This window comes from Phaethon aethereus (genome assembly GCF_964289735.1).
Source record: "Phaethon aethereus genome assembly, chromosome: 6".
In the NCBI taxonomy this organism is placed as follows: Eukaryota; Metazoa; Chordata; class Aves; order Phaethontiformes; family Phaethontidae; genus Phaethon; species Phaethon aethereus.
In genome coordinates, this window is record NC_138580.1 from 24,028,044 (window position 1) to 24,046,894 (window position 18,851).

Genomic DNA, 18,851 nt, shown 5'->3' on the forward strand with positions numbered 1-18,851 from the left:
CCTGCTGGGGCCTGAAGAGGGGCAGGGTGCCCGGGGGGGCGCGGGGGCTGCCCCAGCCCCGGGACGGGCCCCTGCCTTTCCTTCGTGGAGAAACCCCTCTGCCCCTGAAAAGCGGGCGGCTTTGGCGGTTTTACTTCAGAGTGGTGGAAACGAGTCCAGGTTTGCCATGTAAAATTAAAAATTTGTTAAAAGAGAGAAAGTTAAAGACTGCTTGGGCTCCACGCCCCCCCGGGACGGTTCGGCACGGGGCGGCCCTGGCGCCCCCGCGCGCGGCCTGTCCTCTGGCACGCGAGTCCCGCCGCTTCCCGACCGGGAGCTTTTCGCGCCACGGGCCAGGCCCTTGCAGCTCCACAAACCCCGCACCGCGAGAAAAAAAAAAAAAGGGGAGCCCTGCACTAGCCCCTCCGGGGGCGCCCCGAGAGACCCCAACGATCTCGTCAGCAGAGGTGGGCGGGCGGGCGCGGGTGGGCAGGCCGGGTGCCCGATCCCGCCGGGGTGTCAGCTGCATCTGCCAGGACGCGGGCGCCAACGCGGGAAAGGCGCCGCCGGGCCCCGCCTCCTGCGGTCCCAGCCGCTTTGGCGCGAACCTTCAGTACTCCGGCGTTCGCCTCGCCGCTGCCAGCATGGGTCCGCTGCGCCCGCAGGTGAGTGCTGCCCGCCGGGCTGTCGGCACGGCTGCGGATCGCTGCTGCTGGCGGCGGGGAGGGGCACGCGGGCTGTGGCGCTTGCGGCCGCGCTGTCCCGGGGCCCTGCGGGGTCTCAAGGCCAGGGGAAAGGTCGGGCTGCGGGGAGGCTGGTGGGGTCGGGCTGGGGCTCGCCGGGCACCTCAGGGGGAAGCGATGTGTGGGCAGCCCCCGCCACGCAGACTGGCAGCCCCGGGCCTCCTGCTCCGCCGCGGTGCCGGGGCTGCCCGTGCCCCGCACACGGCGGTACCCTCGCCCGCCCGGCTGGGGTAGGGTGCTCGGCTTTGGAGCCGCGCTTGGCGGGGGACAGCGGCCCGGCGCCAGCCTGCCCGCGTCCCGCCTCGCGGCTGTCCCGGCCGCCGCTACGGCTGGAGGCGCGCGGGCGGCCGTTGGGCGGTGGCGCGCGGGGGGTTGCCGCGGCGGGGGGAAGGTACCTCACGGCGGCGGGGAGGCGGCCTCGCGGTGCGGGCGTGGAGCCCGGGGGAGCGGCGCGGAGGAGGTGGCTGTGGGGCGCGGAGGCGGGCGGCTCGGGGGGGGAGGGGCGCGCGGCTCGATGGGAGCGGGAGGCGGGGAGAACTGCCCGCGCCTCTGGCCGGCGTGCGGGGCCGCCGGCAGCTCCCGGGGCGGGAAGGCATATGGCGATCCCGGGTCTTCCGGCCTGGGCTTCACAGTGCTGGTCGGCCCCGTGCTGGAGGCCCTCCGGTGCAGCCCGGCCTGCCGTGGCGGGGTTTCTCCGGCCGGGCGCTGCCGCAGGCGACGCCATAACCGTCCCCTTTTGTGTCTGGGGCCGGGCCGGGTAGCTTTTCTGCTCTGTCAGCACCTGCCAAACCGTGAAGCGTGTGGGCAAGCCTCAGGGGTGCTGCGGTGCCGCTCCAGCGAAAAGCAGCCTGCGGAACGGTGCTGGGGAGAGGACGGACGTCCATAAATTGCCGTAGCTAGTTACTGTTTAAACCGTATTTATAAAATGTTTGGCCCAGTGGGCTGGACCTGTGAACTGGTAACGGTTAGAGGGCTCGACTTGGGCAGCATCTAACCGTGGGTGCAGCAGGCTTGGCCTTCGGGTCGCTGCCACCCTGGGGAGGTACAGTGGGTCATTGCTAGTAAAAACTTTCCCTGGGAAATGGAAACCTGAAGCCCGTCAAAAAGGGTATTTCAACCTGGTAATAAAATTAAAAGAGCAAACTGTTGTGTCTGGACGAGTTGTTTAAAAGCTCCTCTTTTCTGTGGATATCATACTTAGTCCCTCCTTAACAGCTGCAGTGTATTTAGTGTTTGCCTCAAACTAAAAGTAATTAATAAATCAAAGCAGATTTCTAGGTACTATTTGTGTACTTGCACTTTTTTCCAGCATTGTCAATAATGAGTGGGGAAGGATATGATTTTTGTGTATATTGCCACTTGGCTGTTTGCATAAAAGAAGTATTTTGAAGTACTGGACAAAACTCATCTATAACAATGATCAGAAACGTATCAGAGAAGAAACTATTCCCATTTCTAACTTCGTGAATTATTGCAAAGCTCATGGTAATTTTGCTGACTTGTATTCGAGACCATTAAATGTCCTAAATCATTCAAACCTTCTAAACTTAAGGATGTTCTTGAAAGTTAGAATGCTACAGTAGGTCGCTTTTATTAAGTGTTGCCATTGTCCTTTTGCAGCACCGAGGTTGTTCAGGAAGGAAAAGCTTCACAGCATTCCGAAATACGAAACTGATTCCCATGGAAACATCCTCATCCTCTGATGACAGTTGTGACAGTTTTGGTTCTGATAATTTTGCAAACACGGTAAGTACAAGAACAAATAAAACTGAATGTGCAGTGCTAGTAAAGCTTGCAAAAATGTAAAGCTCGTAAAGCTAGTAAATGTTTTGTGCACAATTAAAACTGCTTGCTCTGCTTATGTTTTTCTGTAGTAGTTACAAATCTATGCTATATGCTTTCATTTCATTTCACTCTTGTGCTTATAGGTGGTAATTGTTGGAAATGGATTAGCTATTTATTCTAGCCTTTGAAATGTCACCTAACCTAATATGCCTGATAACTTGCAACTGTGGTTCTGAAACCCCTTGTTAAATGCCTTATTATTTTTTTCTTTATTAAAAAAGCTATTTGCTTACACTGCACTTGTAAATGTGAATAATTTTCTGTACAACTTCAGTTAAAGGATATTTTCTTCTCCATAGAAATGCAAGTTTAGGTCGGATATTAGAGAAGAACTAGCAAAAATTTTTCACGAAGCCTCTGATGATGAATCCTTCTGTGGCTTTTCAGAAAATGAGATTCAAGATGCACTGGTAAGACAGTTGATTTTAGTTTGCAATTTTAAGTTTAAATTCTTACACATTCTTAATTGAGAAATAAAGGCAGCTTCAGCTTGAAAGTCAAATGTTTTCAGAAGGAAGCATAATTTTATTTAATTTAATGCACACTCGAAGTAGCCATCCTTTCATTTTCTTTTTGTTCTGTAAAAAGCCTCCAAGCTCCTGAACTTTGCAAGTTTAGAATAAAATCTGCTATATGGATTTTGAAATATAATACCTCTTAAAACTGTCCTTGTTGGTTGTTACTCTGTTAGAGTCTAACATTTCTGTTTTCCTCAGTATGAAATGTTGTGCTAGCCCACGGACTCCAGCAAACCTGAGAAAAATTTCTGTGTATATTGACATGCAGTCAGACCTGCACTCTAACAGTGTTAACAGGAAATGCTGTACTACTTTAGCAGTAGATGATTGGTGAAATCTACCTTCCTGCTTTTCCTTGACATCAGTGCATCATCTTTATTGATTAAAAAGACCAACAGTTGGTATTTAGTAGAGAAGACAGAAGTAATACCATGTTTGTCGTAAAATAGATTTGTGACTATAAAAGAATAACGTCTGATTGGAAGAGGATGTGTCTGAGTTAAATAATATGCAACAGTAAAGAGAATAAGTAGGAAACAAAGCTGGAATACATATGTAAGAGTTCAAAGACAGGAAAATATTGGGATTTTATTCGTAATTACTTCATTGACTGGCTCTAGAAGTAAGTTTTCACTTGATACTGTTGCTACTGTGAGATTACTGTTCTTGACAGTTTATGAACTTGGGTTTGACTCTGTGCTGTGAACATAGAATATGTTGCAAAATCAAACCCCATAAATGCATTTCTCTTTCTCACACACACAAACTGTCTTCTCTTAGACCTGCAAATGACAGCTAAGACTGCTGCAACTGAAACCAGGCTCCTTTTTCTGAGGTATTGCAGCAGTATGTGTGACTCTCCCCAAGATTTTTTTTTTTATACCCACACCCTTCTCCCCAGATATGCTAGAGCACTAGGACTGGAGATTTAAAGGTCTAGATTTCAGACAGAGAGCCTCTTTAACCACCCCCAAACAAAATATTGCTGAACTGTATTTAATTGCAGAGCAACTCACTTGGATTTATATGCTTCCATTCGGTTTTGTTAACAGAAACTGGAATCAGATTCAGAGGAGAATGATACAAGTGCTGAAAGTGAGGTAGCTCAGAGAAGACGGAAATGCCCTATTCCTTTAAAAGTAGCCATGAAATTTCCACCTCGAAGATCGGAGAGGAGGAAGGGTGAGATGGAACCTCTTCCTGAAAAGCTGATGCCTGCTCCAGATTCAGACTCTGACTCTGAAGAAAAGGGTGCCATGTTTTTAGAAAAAAGAGCTTTGAACATAAAGGAAAATAAAGCAATGGCAAGTACTCAGTGTCTCTCTGGGGGCCCTCTCCCCTCTCCCCCCGCCTCCCCCGGCTCTTAGGGGACCTCTTTGGTTGTTCAAATTAACTCTCAATAGGAATTACATGAATGCATTAAGAGGAATTTACATTCCTAATACTTAAATCTGATACTTTATGTCCACTGGCATGTGAAGGTCAATAAGCTAAGTATTTCAGTAAAAATCCATAGGCTGCAGGCCTAAAGAATAGGGGTTTGACATAAGTTTGAGCATTTTCAAATTACTTGCAGTCACTAGAACATAAATAAGACATAAAAGTAAAAAGTTGAAGAGTCACTGCATTTCCTGTAAGTAGTTGTACTTCTAGCCAATTACCCTAATCTAATAATCTGTAATAGCACATAAACACCCTTTTAAGGCTCTGCTTCTTTTTTCTTTCCCTTGTTAGCTTGCAAAACTAATGGCTGAGTTACAAAATGTTTCTGGTATCTTTGGTGGGAGAAAATCATTGCCAGCTGTCAGTCATGTAAGTATAAACTTACTATATTTGCCTTGAGATTTCTGAGAGTCAAATTATGATGTTACAAAACAGAACTCTTTAATTAAAGCACTTAATAAACGATCTAAATCAAAGTCCAGGTCAGAATTTTATTGCTTCTTAGAACATGCATCCTCATTGTGCCAGTTCTCTTTTGACCTGCCACTGTATAAAGCAGAACAGATTAATTCCTAAAGGTTAGGTGTCTCCACAGGCCAATAAAACTAAACAAGGTGCTGTGTAAATATGTATTTATGCAAAGGCTGGAGGTAAGGGGGGCAGCTCAGCCTTTGAAGGTCAAGCCTGAATGTTCTACAAGTTTGGAGCCTTGAAAAAAGCCCCTGACGTTTCGCCTAACTAGGTCCTTAAAGAAGGCTGGGTTATGAATTGGCAGTGTAGTGAATTTCACTGCTAATTTACCTGTAAGCTGTGTGAAGATGGGAACAGTAGTAAAAGTTGCAACCGCTCATTGGCATGAGTTCTGCTGCTGCATGGACACAAACTTGCTTTTGACTATTTCTTTGCAGCTAGCAGAATGCCCAAGATGAATTTGCCTAGAATGTTTTTACCTTGTGTTTTCTGATTTGGGATGGCAGGGGTACTTCATCTTTGGGAAGGAGAGAAGGAAGCCATGTCATTTGAGGGAGGAGTTCATAGTAGGGATAGGAGCTGTCTGGGTTTTCTCCTGCTTCATTAGGGGCTTTTAAACTTTACCAGGGACCAAAGCGACTTCCAAGATGTACGTTGCCCAGAAGTGCCTTGAGGAGGAACCCAGACCGAAGTTCTCGGCCTCATACAAGATCCAGGTCCCTGATTGAAGGCCCTCCTACTCCTTTACCAGAAGAGGAAGATGATGACCGCTATATCTTAGTGAGAAGAAGAAAGATGTCTGATGAATACCTGGAGGTACGTTGAGGTTCTGGTTCTCCTGTTGCAGGTTGGTCACAAAGGTGGTTTTCTGTCCCTTCAAGAAAACAGCAATTCATACAGAGCAAATCATAAAGAGTTGATCAAGATTATGAGTATGCCATGGTTTGGGAAGAAGTACAGAAATAGCATGTTGTATGTGTTCCCCATTCCCCCTGCCTTATCCTTGAAAAATCACTTCCTTTTGCATTCCAGCAGGAATTAAGCAAGATATAGTAGCATTTCTGCACCCTGAAGGTACAGATCAAGTGAAGGTGCTAAAGCTGCAGCCATATCATATGTCTTTGCAAAGATCTTTTATCTCTTGTTTAAATATATGTTGGGTGTTTGAGATTTTGGCATTGCTTTGAAGATCCCCACCTTGTTTATGTAGACTTTTTTCTGAAACTCACACTGAAAGTATTGTCTCTTCACTCTTCAGCATGAAGCCCGAACTCCCAGGAGGGGTCACCGTGGTGCCATGGCTTTTCCACACATTGTGCGCCCAGTTGAGGAGATCACAGTGGAAGAGCTGAATAATATTTGTGGATCTGCAAGAGATAAAGTATATAACAGGGCCATGGTAAGCATATTCCAAGTTTGTGAAATGCATACTTTGTGGGGTCATTTTCTTGTTATTCCCTGCTTGTTGTTTATCATCAGATAGAGCAGACTCCCTCTTGCTGAGAGGAAGGATGTGATTTTTGGGAGAAGTATGCCTGAGATCTTGAAACATCATCACTTATCTTTCCTCAGATTTCTAGAATGCCCTTTACCAAGCCAGTTAGCTTGCTTTCACTCTGGAACTGCTGTAGTACCTAGGTGATACCAGCCGAGGGAAGTGATTAACAGACACTGAAGGTGCAACATTAAAACAGACTTGGTTCAAATTTGCAAGGTGGCTTTCTGTTTCAGGATAAGCACTGCTAGCTGCGAAAGTGATTGCTTGTTAAATGCTCTATTCCCCTAATGAGACATCTTTAATGTCGTGTTTCCTGAACTACTTTCTCTGTGTTCTAGGGATCCACCTGTCATCAGTGTCGCCAAAAAACCATAGACACGAAGACAAATTGTCGTAACCCTGATTGCATAGGAGTACGGGGCCAATTCTGTGGGCCATGCCTCCGCAACAGGTATGGGGAAGATGTCAGAACGGCGTTGCTGGATCCGGTAAGACAATTTTGAATATTGGCTTTATTGTGCTTAGCTTGAGCAGAGAGGTGCTTTGGTTACTCATAGTGAAAGAGTTTTAGTGAGGGAACAGTTCTATAGTGCAAAATGCAGTCCTGGTTTGATTCAAACAGTCACAGACCTTGTGTTGTAACTAAGAGTTATACACTACTTGTGTAGCTTTATTTGCAGGAGTAAACTATGAGGATGGAGCAGCTGCCAAAAATATTTTTGTATTTGAGCATCAGAATAGCATTCTCTTTTGCCTTGCATTAATGCTTAATGCCCTATGGAAAGAAACTGTACTGTGGACAAAGTGCTGCTGTTGTGGGCTTTAGAAGTGTTGCAGGAGTTGAGCAGAGTGGAATGCTTCCTGTGGTCATGTGCAAGGCAGGCAAAGGAGAGTTTAATCCCTTACAGACTGAAGAATTTGATGTTCACCACAGAACTTGGTGCAGAGCAGGGTCCTCTCAAGTTGTGGATGTGAATCATGTCTGGCATTCCAATTCAGTTATAAAGGCTTGTTGTCTGCCTTTTGTCTAGAACTGGAGGTGCCCACCATGTCGTGGAATCTGCAACTGTAGCTTCTGCAGACAGCGAGATGGCCGATGTGCTACAGGTGTCCTGGTCTATCTGGCCAAGTACCATGGCTATGACAATGTCCATGCCTACTTGAAAAGGTAAGTATGTTGTTGTGTCAGTGACATGCCTCTGCTCTAATTGGGATAAGTAGCTCAAAATTGGGAGAGGAGAGCTCTCCACATCCCAGTCTCTCAGGGAAATATCAAGATGAGTCCATGTTGCCTTTAGAATCTTGAGATTTTGCTAAATAATTTTTCTGACATGTTGGTTCAAACCCAAGACAAGTGATATATCCACTCTGTCTTTTGGCTCGCAACTTCAGCTGTGTTTATTGTCAGGGCTTCCACTAATTTGTCTAAAGAGTTTCTGAACAGTGTTTTGCTACAAGCTAACTCATATTTCTACTTGTCTTTCAGTCTGAAACAAGAACTTGGAATGGAAGACTGAAGCTGTGACTGCCTTTAAATCACATACTCTTTCAGCAATGTCATATTATTGCCTACAGTGAATTGTTTAATCAAATGAGATTACAAAGCCAGTGCCTGTGTTCCCTCCCCTTTTGGGTAAAAAAAGATAAAGAACTTTCACTTACCTCAGTGCAAATCATACTTGGGGAAAACTGTTTAATGAAGGTCTTTGCCCACAGGCCATTGTTTTCTTTTCAAACAACTTTGCAAATTGGATAATGTCAGTCCTTGCTTTTATGCCAATAACCTTTTTTTTTTTTTTCCTGAAAGGAGATGTGGCTTTAAGCCATTAGAGTTTTATACATGCAGTGATCTGTGCTGCAGGTTTATTTATGCTTCGAAGTTGATCACAAAAAGATGTATATGTTCTGAGAATTCAGGGCACTGTTCCCCACAGAACCAAGTGGGGAAAGGTATGTGCTTAACTCCAGGCCAACTTTTGCTGGACTGCAGACTCTTACTGAACATAAATGATCAAATAGAAGCTAAGAATTCTCTAAAACAATAACGCATTCTTAAGGTCAAAAAGGAAGCCCTAAAAGTTGCAGCTGAGCAGTCTCCAAGCACTAATATTTGGTTTTATAGAGTACTCAAAGTGCACGTTGGCCATTTTAAGGGAAATTCTCCAAGTGACTTAAAAAATGCAGCAGAAGCAGTTGGGGGTGGCACTTGGTATTTTTGCTCAGATGAGAGGAGGCCACTGCTCAAAGCTTCTGCAGCAGTAGCCCTAGCATTACCTAGTGATGACAGTGATGTGAACATACTGGTATACATTGTGGAGTGACCACTCTGTCTAAAACAGGCTGTACCCTTGGTTAAATTACTGGTTTTCTGGTTTTGTGGGTTCTCTTCTCCCTGCTCTTGCTGCAGCTGCAGAACTCCTTCTTTGCAGAATCGTCACTGATCCTGGGGAAGAGGAGGAAAGATGGTAACTTGTTGAATTTGATTATCAGGAAAGGGGACAATGACAAAACAATCACTGGAGTCAGAAGCCTGAATTTTTTTACATCTGGATAAAAAAAAAAAACCAAGAACTTTCTAAGCTACAGTCCAGCTTAAAGTGAGTTATTCTTCTAGTTGCATAGAGCAGCATAAACGTAAATAGATAATGTTCTCAAGAGACACCTTGGTTGTAGTAACAGATGAGGAAGAGTGATTGCCTTGTCAAAAAGGCTTTGAAAAATAAATAAAAAGGGAGATGTAATGAATTGCATACAGTTTGTGAGCACTTACAAATGTGGTTAGTGCTGTGGTCTCCTCCTTAACAGTCCATTCATATTTCTGTATCTGGTTCCACATGACTTAGAAGGATATTTCACATGATGTTAATGAAGCATGAGTACAGCAAAAACGGAGCTGAAGCATTCTAATGTGCTGTGTGGATGGGGTCTTGTGTACTCAGTGCTGTAGAAAAGGTGCAACAAAAATTGCATCTGGAGAACCACAAAGTGTATAAATGTGCTTAGTTTGGTTATGGAAACTACTGTATAAGCTTTATATAAGGTTTAGAATGCAATGTTATAAATAATGTACAGTTGAATAGTAGAAGAATCAACTTACTTTTAGGGAAACGTGGGTTTAGACTGCTTGCACAGTATTTGCGCTGTGTGTATACATAATGATACACAGTATAAACCCTTCTGGGAATTACATCAGTGTGTGCGTGGGAGGGAGGAGAGAGGAATTTAGAAACAAAAGTTATTTATGTCTCAGACTTGCAGTTCTGTTTCATAAATCATCTGTCCTATTGAAAATCTTCTGTCCTCTCTTTCTCTGTTTTTATAATGTGAATAGCTGTGCAGTCTGAGGTGGAGAGTGCTCTACCCTCTAGGTACATTTTGTGAAGAAGGAACTCTAGAAATACATGTTCTGACAGATAAGAGCGATTTCCACCCCTCTTATGCCCCCCCCAATTGCAAGGCTTGCCTTCTGATTGCTAGAGTGTGAAAGGACTGTGCTAAAAGCAAACCCTTGTGTCATATCACAAAGACTGCTGTATTTAGACTTTCTCAGATCTACAATGTTCTGTACAAAATTTTTTATTTTGAAAATAAAAATTTTCTGGGTTAGAATTTTTGCCTCTTAACTGTTTTTAAAAAGCGCATTAGAGCTGTACTTAGATTTTACCACCTTTCAGGTAAACTTTTGTTGCAAGTAAAGGAGTTGGTTGCTCCCATCATACTGGGGAAGCAGTGGGACTAGGATATCTTTCTTTCCTCCTAGCCCTGTGTTCCTGAACCAGGCTTGCTCTGATATTCTGCTGCTTGGATTGGACTGTTTGGTACCTGATGACTAATTTGTGATGGTAGAAATATTTAGATGCTGAGTTCAGGCCAGATACAGACTTCAAGCACATGTGCTATGTGCTTACCCTTTTTTGGTATGGTTTTTTTGAAACGTGATGTCCTAAATCCTGAGCTGAGAAGGATGCGGAGGTGGTTATTTCAGACACATGTCAAAGTCGGGTATCTGCCATTTCCGCCCCCCTCCCTCCACAAACAAACTCTTAAGTAACTTTTGGGAGCTCTGTGCTGGAGCAGAGAATTATCAGGGAGGCCTTGATTGCAGGCTGACAGTGCTGAAGACTGGTTTTGATACTTGTGCTGCTTGCTTTTGTGTCAGTATAGCTGGGTCTAGAGAGAGGAGTTGCATGAGACTGTGGCAGAAGATTGCACAAAGCTGACCTGTAGCGAGAGGAAACAGGAAAGAAGTGATTAAGCACAGTGACTGAGCTGTCCCCAAGATACTCTCTACTGGTAAAATCCTCATGTTGTTACTCTCACCTAAAAGTTTTGTTTAGATGCATTACCTTGCATCACACTGATGGTGATGCGAGAATAAATTTGTATGTAATTGTGTAGTATGTTAGTTTACGATTTACATGATGATTTTTGAGGTGTCTCAAGACACCTTTTTCCCTAAGTCTCTGTACCACAGCTACCTAAGTGCTGTTGGTGTTAACTTGAAATATAGCTAAAGAGCTCATGGTTTGTATCTGCAGCAAATGGGCAGCAATTTAAGAAACTTCATGAGGAAAAAATCCTAACTCTGTCAGCTTTAAAAACAAAGATGCATGGAAATAGAAGTATCGCTGTTAAAGGAAGAACAGAAGAATGAAACTCATGTGTGAGGTAGAATGACTGTTAATTTATTCTTGAAAAAGGCTGTATGAGTTGATAATTCGTCATTACTCTCAGCTTTAGGGCCAGGTAATCTTGTGCCTAGGTCTGATATAAAATTTTTTTTTAACCTGGTATGATCACTTACAACTGCTAGAAATAGAATACTCAAAAGACTAATTACACTCCAAGGAGTTAAATTCCTTGGACTTTTGTTCCTTGTGATGGGAGGTGGATGGGAAGGGCATTGGTGGCTATGTAATAGTCTGAGAGAAGTGACTATGCTGTAAGGATGAGTGACAGCTTTTTTTTCTTCCCCAAGTTAAATTGTAAATAAACCCCCAAGCTTGCTTATGAGTAAACTTTTCATTACAGTCATATAGTATCTACTGATGGAATTGGCCAAAACCTTACTATCTGCAGATTCTTAGACTAGTGTATATTAATATATATGTTATTTGCTTCTTCCCTATCTCACTTTCTTTTTAATTAAGCCAAATGTTGAAGCATTAGGTTTCCTCAAATCTTGAGAGAAGGTTTTTTGTCTTCCTTACCTATTAAGCAAACTGGTTTTTTCACTGTATGTAAGTTACAAAAATAGGATTGAAGTGTTGCTTCACAGGCTGATGTAGCACATACTGTGTGTCAGAGCAACACACTCAGCTGCTTAACCAGTTACGTTAGTATAGGGAGCTGGAATGGAAACTTCAAATTTGGAAACTACCCCCTCTCCCTTCCTAGCCTTATGGGCTAATATACCTTAATTTTTCTGCCGGAAACCTAAAAACATATTTTGAAGAAAAAAGCAAGGAGATGGTCACATAGGAAAGCATCATCATCATTTGCTTGGGTGGGCTAATGGGACCAAAAAGGGCAAAATGGTTGCATCTAGTCAAAGAATGGCTTTCAGTGTTCCAGGGTGAGGCAACTTAGCTGACTTTGAAACCTTACCTGTAATACACAATGTGCATCTGAAACGTTTGGCAAGAGAGTCACCCACTGACCTCTGCTGGCATAAACTAGTTTGTTCTCTTAAAGTTTTTTGCTAGTGCAGCTCTTGTGTGGCCAGTGGCATAAGCTAGTGTGGAGATTGTGGAAGTACTGCCTGCTTGTTCTTCCATGTTCTTGGCCTCATAACTAAAACGAGGGATTAAAAAGATATGGCTTTCTCTGTCAAGTATAGGCTGGCCAGTCTATGGGGTCTTAAACTCCAGCACCCAGGTAATGCTGGGCTGTGTCATAGTGTCACATGAGTGTATGGGCTCCAGATGTTGAGAGGACGGCATCACACTTTCATGCTGGGTCTCACCCTTCTTCCAAATAATAAGCCTGGGGCTCCGAAATGGTGTCAAAAACCCCATGAACCCTTTGGGATGGGGGTGGCAAACAGGAGGGGAATTGTATGTTTGAACCCAAAAATGTAATTATCAGTGCTAGTGGTAGGAGTCCTGAAACTGGGAGGTGAGGGGAAAATTGGGAATCCTATTGTGACTGATATAAGAAGTTGTAGATACTGTCTTTGTATGAAAACATGTCTAGAGCATAGAGCTACAGTCATTAAAGAAGATTTGCTTGCTGCTGTTTGATACAGGCTTTCTTCCAGCTACATTCGATTGAAATCTCGTTGAAAGGATGGCAGACAGTTCTGTTACGTGAAAAAAATAAAACAGAAGTCATGATATGGTCAGGATGGGGTAAGAAGGTATCGTACCAGTCATCTTTATTAGTAGTACTTTAGTAGTATTTGTGCTAATCGCTTGAACTAGAAAAAAAATCAGTTGAACTGTAGATCCTTCTGTGTTGAGCCCTACTTTGTAAAAATCTTTTCCCTGGAGTATGTCTGCAGGTAAAACTTACCTCTACTCCTGAAAATGGAAACAAAACGTTACTGAAATTACAGATTTGTGTTTGGGCTCAAATTGGCTTTATATCCTTACTTGTCTGTTAATATTGCAGGCAGGGACAATGAAATTGTGTGCTAGGTTGTGTCAAGAGGTGTAACACAGAAGCCTATGGCAAGCATCCTCACTTTCTTTTAATCATGTACACAATAACAAAGCAATCCTACCAGTGCTCCTTCTTTTGGCCTTGCTTTACTTCCTTTTAGCTTGACTGCCCATGTAAAAGTGGTATGTTTGTGAATTGCTACATAAACTGGTCATTCACAATTGACTGCCACCAGTGCTGAGGGTGAGAGGGCTCCCACAAATACAAACATTTGTATTAGCAGAGAATTAGCAGTTATGTCTCCTCTCTGAATAGCCAAACAAACTCCTATTTAAAAATAAAACTACTGGGAAGAGTATACTGAAAATGTAAACATTTTAGACTTCAGAGGTATTTAGATGTTTTCTATTTTATTACATAGCTGAAGTAAACCAAGAAATTCAGTCAGTATAAACCAGTTTGTTCAGTACCTTGGGAGATTCACCATCTTCAGATGTGCTCTGAATTTCCAGATCTAGAGGCTTACATATGTTACTACTCAAATGTGAATGAACACAGGCACTCTTATCTTACGCGATTCTCTTCTCACATAGCTTATTAGCAGAATTTAGCAGTAGGAAAGATCCTATTTCTTAGTGCTTTTGTGGTATGTTTTTTTTGTTGTTGGGTGTGGGGGGGGTTGGTTTTGGTTTTGGGTATTTTTTTTTGAGGCTGGTTGTAATGTGAATACAAGTGATAACAGTGAATCATCAGGAAAAAAACCTTTGGAAATAAGCCAGAGTCAAATTCTTTTCTCATGCTCTGTTCAATCTGCTTCCTCTTTAAAAGAAAACTTTCACATTAGCAGAAAAATAAATGCTTAGCCAGAGTTCTTTTTGTGTCCCTTTCAGCAGGGAAAAGGGGATGAGTGTGCCAAGCTCAATGCCCATGCTAGCTTCTTCCTGCTGTGGAGAGTTAACACTCTAAAAGCTTTTTCTTTCTCCTTTATTTCTGTTTCCATTTAATTCTTATGAAAAAGTTGTGACGTTACAATTTTGGTATGAGAAACTAAGCACAGAGTTTTGTTGTGAGGAACTGTTTTCCCTGGGAGAAGTAACTTCTAGTTTTTAAATGGTTACTGTGTCTAGAAAACAGCATCTGCACTGCAGAGCTCTGAAAAGTACACCAGTATATATGGTATATATGTGCCCATTACAGCATACAGATACAGTGTTCTGTCAAAGCCTGCTGGTAGGATCTTAAATGAGTCACACTTTCTGCAGCTGTAAGAACAAAATCCCACTCACCCACATAGCTAAAATCTGCTTTAGAAAAAAATAACAATTGGGTGTTCTTAATATGATTACAATTAATTTTCATCCAGACATGCAGACTTACCCACAGCAAGGAATAATGCTTTTTTTTTGCCCTGTGTACCTTCTAAGCATGGACTGGAGATATACACCCTTTCTCCTTGCAAGCAGTGTTAGTCTATTTCTTAGACATACTTGCTCTTAAGCATATTATGCATTATAGCTGAAACAAGGGAGTTGAGAGTATTGCAATCTATTAGGTACCATTTTCTTTCTTCCCTACCTGTTCCTCCGGTTTCCAAAAGCTCATATCTATAATCTGATTTTTTTTTTTTTTTAAGTTCTGAGGAAAAGTTACAGATAAGATGAACAGTTTGGCTGATATTAGGTTTAGCTAACTTGCTGATTAAGCCTGACTGCTGAAATCTAGCTTCTGTTTTTCCCTGTACAGATACCACATTATACTTTTAACATGTTGGGATCCACAAGGAGATGTGATTCCTGCCAGACCTTAGGGTTCCCTGCTATCTAGTGAAACGGCCAACCTCACTGGAGCGCCCTTGCTCCTGATACGCCATGGCTTGCTGTAGAATATGCAAGAAGACATGGATTTTGTGAAAGGGATTCTCAGAAGTCCCTGTGAAAAATGGCTTAGTTTGGACAAAACACTCAACTTCTCCCCACAGTTAAAAACACCTAAACTTCTTTCTGCCTCAATTGCTGAGCAATGTTTTCTTGGTGTTTGCCTGGCACCTAAACCGTGTTGACCTTATCCCTCAGAAAGTAAAGTTGTTGGAGTAGGAGGGAGGTACTGGAGGTGTCAGACCACAGCAGTGCAGGGCACTGTTACTGTTACTTTTGCCTGGAATTGTACTGAGCTCTGCAGTGCTGTGATTAGCGTGTTTCTGGGACGTGGAGCACCAAAAATACGAAGGAGGAAGAGAAGCTGTCTTGTAGTTGCTCCTTGTGCAAGGATTGTTCAGCAAGTGCCACCACATCCCACCACTATTGAGATTGTGGAGGTTGTGTTTTGTTCAACAACCTACTTGGAAGCACAGATACTCATCAGCTAGTGTTGGTGAGATGGAGGTTCCTCCACATCTGTCCCAACAGAAACCTGTGTATTAAAGGGACTTTATGAGAGCAAATATTAGGTGTCATGAAATACAGACGCTATGGAGTGAAGCAGCAACTAAGGTGGATCTAGTCCTAAGGTCCTATGTAGAGTTAATTGCCTACAGTTTACTTGGAGGTAATGTGTAAGGGGGAGAAAGTTGCATGTTGGTGAAAGTCAGGCTGTTCTGATGACATACAGTTATAAATCAGTAACTGCACTGTACTTGTGAAGTTTAGTGGGGGCCAGATCACAGTTTGGCCACAGCAAGGAGACTGAGTGGAAGATAGTGAGCTAACAATCTCAAGACTCCCCAGGTTTCCTTAAACAAAACAAACAAGGGAGAAAATGAAGCTCATTCAAAAATGTCCATTAAATAGGAAAAAATCCTTTCAGGTACATGAATTGCCCTCAGTGACCCTGGGTTTAGCCATAGACCTTTTTTTCTTGCCCTAAATGAAAGACTTGCTTAAACAATGGCACAGGCCATTTGTTGATGTAGATAAATTTGGTTTAAAATTATTTTAGTAGTGCTCGAACTATGGAATTGGATCTATCTAATGTGGTACCATATAGCTGGAGGTGCAGAAAACATTCTTAGATGACAGAAATTTCAAGGGTTTTCTCCTGATGCTGACCTCCTCTGATGTGTATGCTAAGACGTTGCCAATGCATGCCTTTTGTTACAGTTCAAAGAGGTTTGTATGCTAAAGTTTGCAATTGCTGAAAAAGGTATAAATGATGCTGGAAAGTAAATATAATTTGCAGCCTTGGTATGAACTATAGGTTTATGTTCAGCATATTACATATCTCTGTATTTTTCTTAAACCTGTTAAAAGAATGTTTCATCGGATCAATTGATCTAAAAGCAAATGAAACATAAGGCATCGTTGTTTGTTCACTTGTTAGCTCTCTGAGATAAAATGCTTTGTTGTATCCTGCTAATACATCCTAAATTTTTTGGTATCACTGATTTACAAATTGGAGCCACCAGACTAAAGCAGGCTGCTTTCGTGGGGGCTAGGAGAGAGACTCACATTGGAGCACTCCTCCTTGACCTCCAGACAAACACTTTATCTTCACTAATGTGAATTATTTTGAATTAATAATGTGCATTATTTTATTTTTTGCATCAGATACCCCAATTTCTGTTTTGCCATCTGCTCCATGGCAATTGACACTTCAGAGGGCTGGCTATTTATTAGCCATGGATAGGAATACAGTAAATTCTTTACAAAATAAAAATCAATACTCACTGACATACTGCGTATTGAAGAAAATAATTGTTTATGGCACTCAGCTTAAGCTGTTCTGGTAATCACGTTGAAAAATACAATATTTATTCATTAGATCAAATTTAATGAGGCCTCCTGGCAGTAATTATAAAAATTACTGTAGCAGTAAATTACTAATGAGTTGTGATGTGCTTCCTACCTGTGAGGAAGGACTGGGGGTTGAAAAGCCTGATATCCAGACAACACTAGGGAGGGTGAGATCTTGAGGCTAGGAGTCAAGCTCGCAGCAGCGCTGAAGTTGTTCACTGCACCTGAATGGTTAAAAAAAAAAAAAAAAACTAGCAGAGAGACTCATAACCAGGAGTTTCACTTTAAATAGACAATAACTCTAGATTTGTTTCCAAATCAACACGTATAGGCAAGGGAACAATGTCATCAATGGGAGGAAGAGACTTCTTTGCCATATGTACTTCATCTTGGCTACAAAAGCAGCAGAAGTGACCTAATTGACTCTAATAGATCTTAGGCTAGGAACAACTTGCTTTCTAGTTTTTACAAAGTTTCATGCAAAATATACCAAAGAGGAAGATGTTTTCTCAGTGCCCTTAGGTCTTCAGAACAGTCACCTAAGACGTGGAGCTAAGACAAAGGTTGAAATCCCCCACTAGCTTGCGTTTGACCTGGATTTCTTTCTTCCTCTGAGACAAAGCTTTAAGGAATGGAGAGGCTTTTGGTAGCAAATGGTACACAGTATGAATAACACTAAGGCACATAAAGGTGTAAAAATGGTGCAACTTCTATTAAAAGTCCAGGTCTCTGCTGAGTACAGAGTGTTGCTGCAGTAGCAGAGGCTGGTTAGAGAAAGGGGTTCTGCTGCATGCTAAAATTAATGCACAAGTGAATTGGCATATAATTATGTTTGTTTCTGTAGCTTGCAAAGGTGCCATAGATTTGACAGGTCACCTTTGGTATTGTGAAACAGTGAATAGACTAGCTTTTAGCAAATACTTGCTGTAAAAGATTGATCCTGGTTTCAAATATCTACTCAAAATTAAATTGAAAAAGGCTGTGAATTTTAATCTCTCACAGAACACAACTCCTCTTAAAGAGCTGAGGCTTGAAAAGGAGTGGGGAAATCTAGCACAATTTATCTCCTCCTTATGCTGGTATGTTGCAATAAAAGGGACCACTGAGCATGGATACTTGACAGAGTCATACATGTTGTGAAGTCAAAGGGGAGAGAAATGTGTCCATCCACTCTTTGAGCCATCTTCCAAACCCCTTGAAAGAAGCAGAAATGTAGGTCTCTTGCACAGAACCTACTTCTGTGCAGAGATGCTGGCTTTTGTGGAGCTATGGGTTTCTTAAGCTGCAAGAGCCCCTCAGAGTCAAGCATTGCAGTACTGACCCCAAGACCCTTTGTGGCTTTAGCCTTGCAACTAAATAAATATATGCACTGAAAAATATATAAAATTATATGCAATTGTGTCTTACAAAACCTTGGACGAGTTAGTAAATGAATGGCAACAGGTCAGCACACAGCAGGACTATTTTGCAGTTTCCATAGTTTCAAGAAAAAGGGTACACCTTTGTTACCCCCTCTAAAAAGCAGTCCTTTACAGTGATTTAGCTAATCCACATTACCTAGCTTCTTTATTATTGAAATAAAGCAAGAAGAGCTTTTGCCATGATGCAATTACAAAAAGACAACATTTCTCTGCCAACCAGAAATTAACCTTATCTAACTTCGTTGCCACAAAATCCACAGAGCCTGCTCTGTCTGTGCTGTTATGTCACCACAACAGAGCTAATGCAGTCACGCTGCAGAGAAAAACCCTCCGGTTTGGGCTGTGAAGGTCGTATCTCAGCTACTGGAGTGCCGGGTTCTTTTCCTGGCGCTACCATGCATTTCCTCAGTGACCTTAGGAAATTTAGTCTCTCCCTGTTTCCCTTTTTAAAGCACGGAAATCCTCTCCAGGCTTTCCCTTGCAGTCTGGTCCTGTCTGGAAGAGAAAATAAAGCGTGGTTTTTTATTATTAGCTAAACTGAATTTGGTGATGGACAGATGTTCACTTTGCATACAGCTGTGCTGGCTGAAGATGCATTTTTC

General features: G+C 42.7%; 1 protein-coding gene across 1 annotated transcript; it reads left to right on the top strand.

The window, feature by feature from the left end:
- Nucleotides 1–623: 623 nt before the first annotated feature.
- CDCA7 (cell division cycle associated 7) lies at nt 624–8,014 on the top strand (the record flags this gene model as incomplete). The annotated part of the gene is made up of 10 exons (XM_082001774.1): nt 624–644; nt 2,343–2,468; nt 2,867–2,977; nt 4,138–4,389; nt 4,820–4,897; nt 5,627–5,815; nt 6,258–6,398; nt 6,836–6,985; nt 7,529–7,665; nt 7,984–8,014. The coding sequence occupies 10 exons, from the start codon at nt 624–626 to the stop codon at nt 8,012–8,014; spliced, it is 1,236 nt and encodes a 411-aa protein (XP_081857900.1).
- Between the last annotated feature and the right edge of the window lie 10,837 nt (nt 8,015–18,851).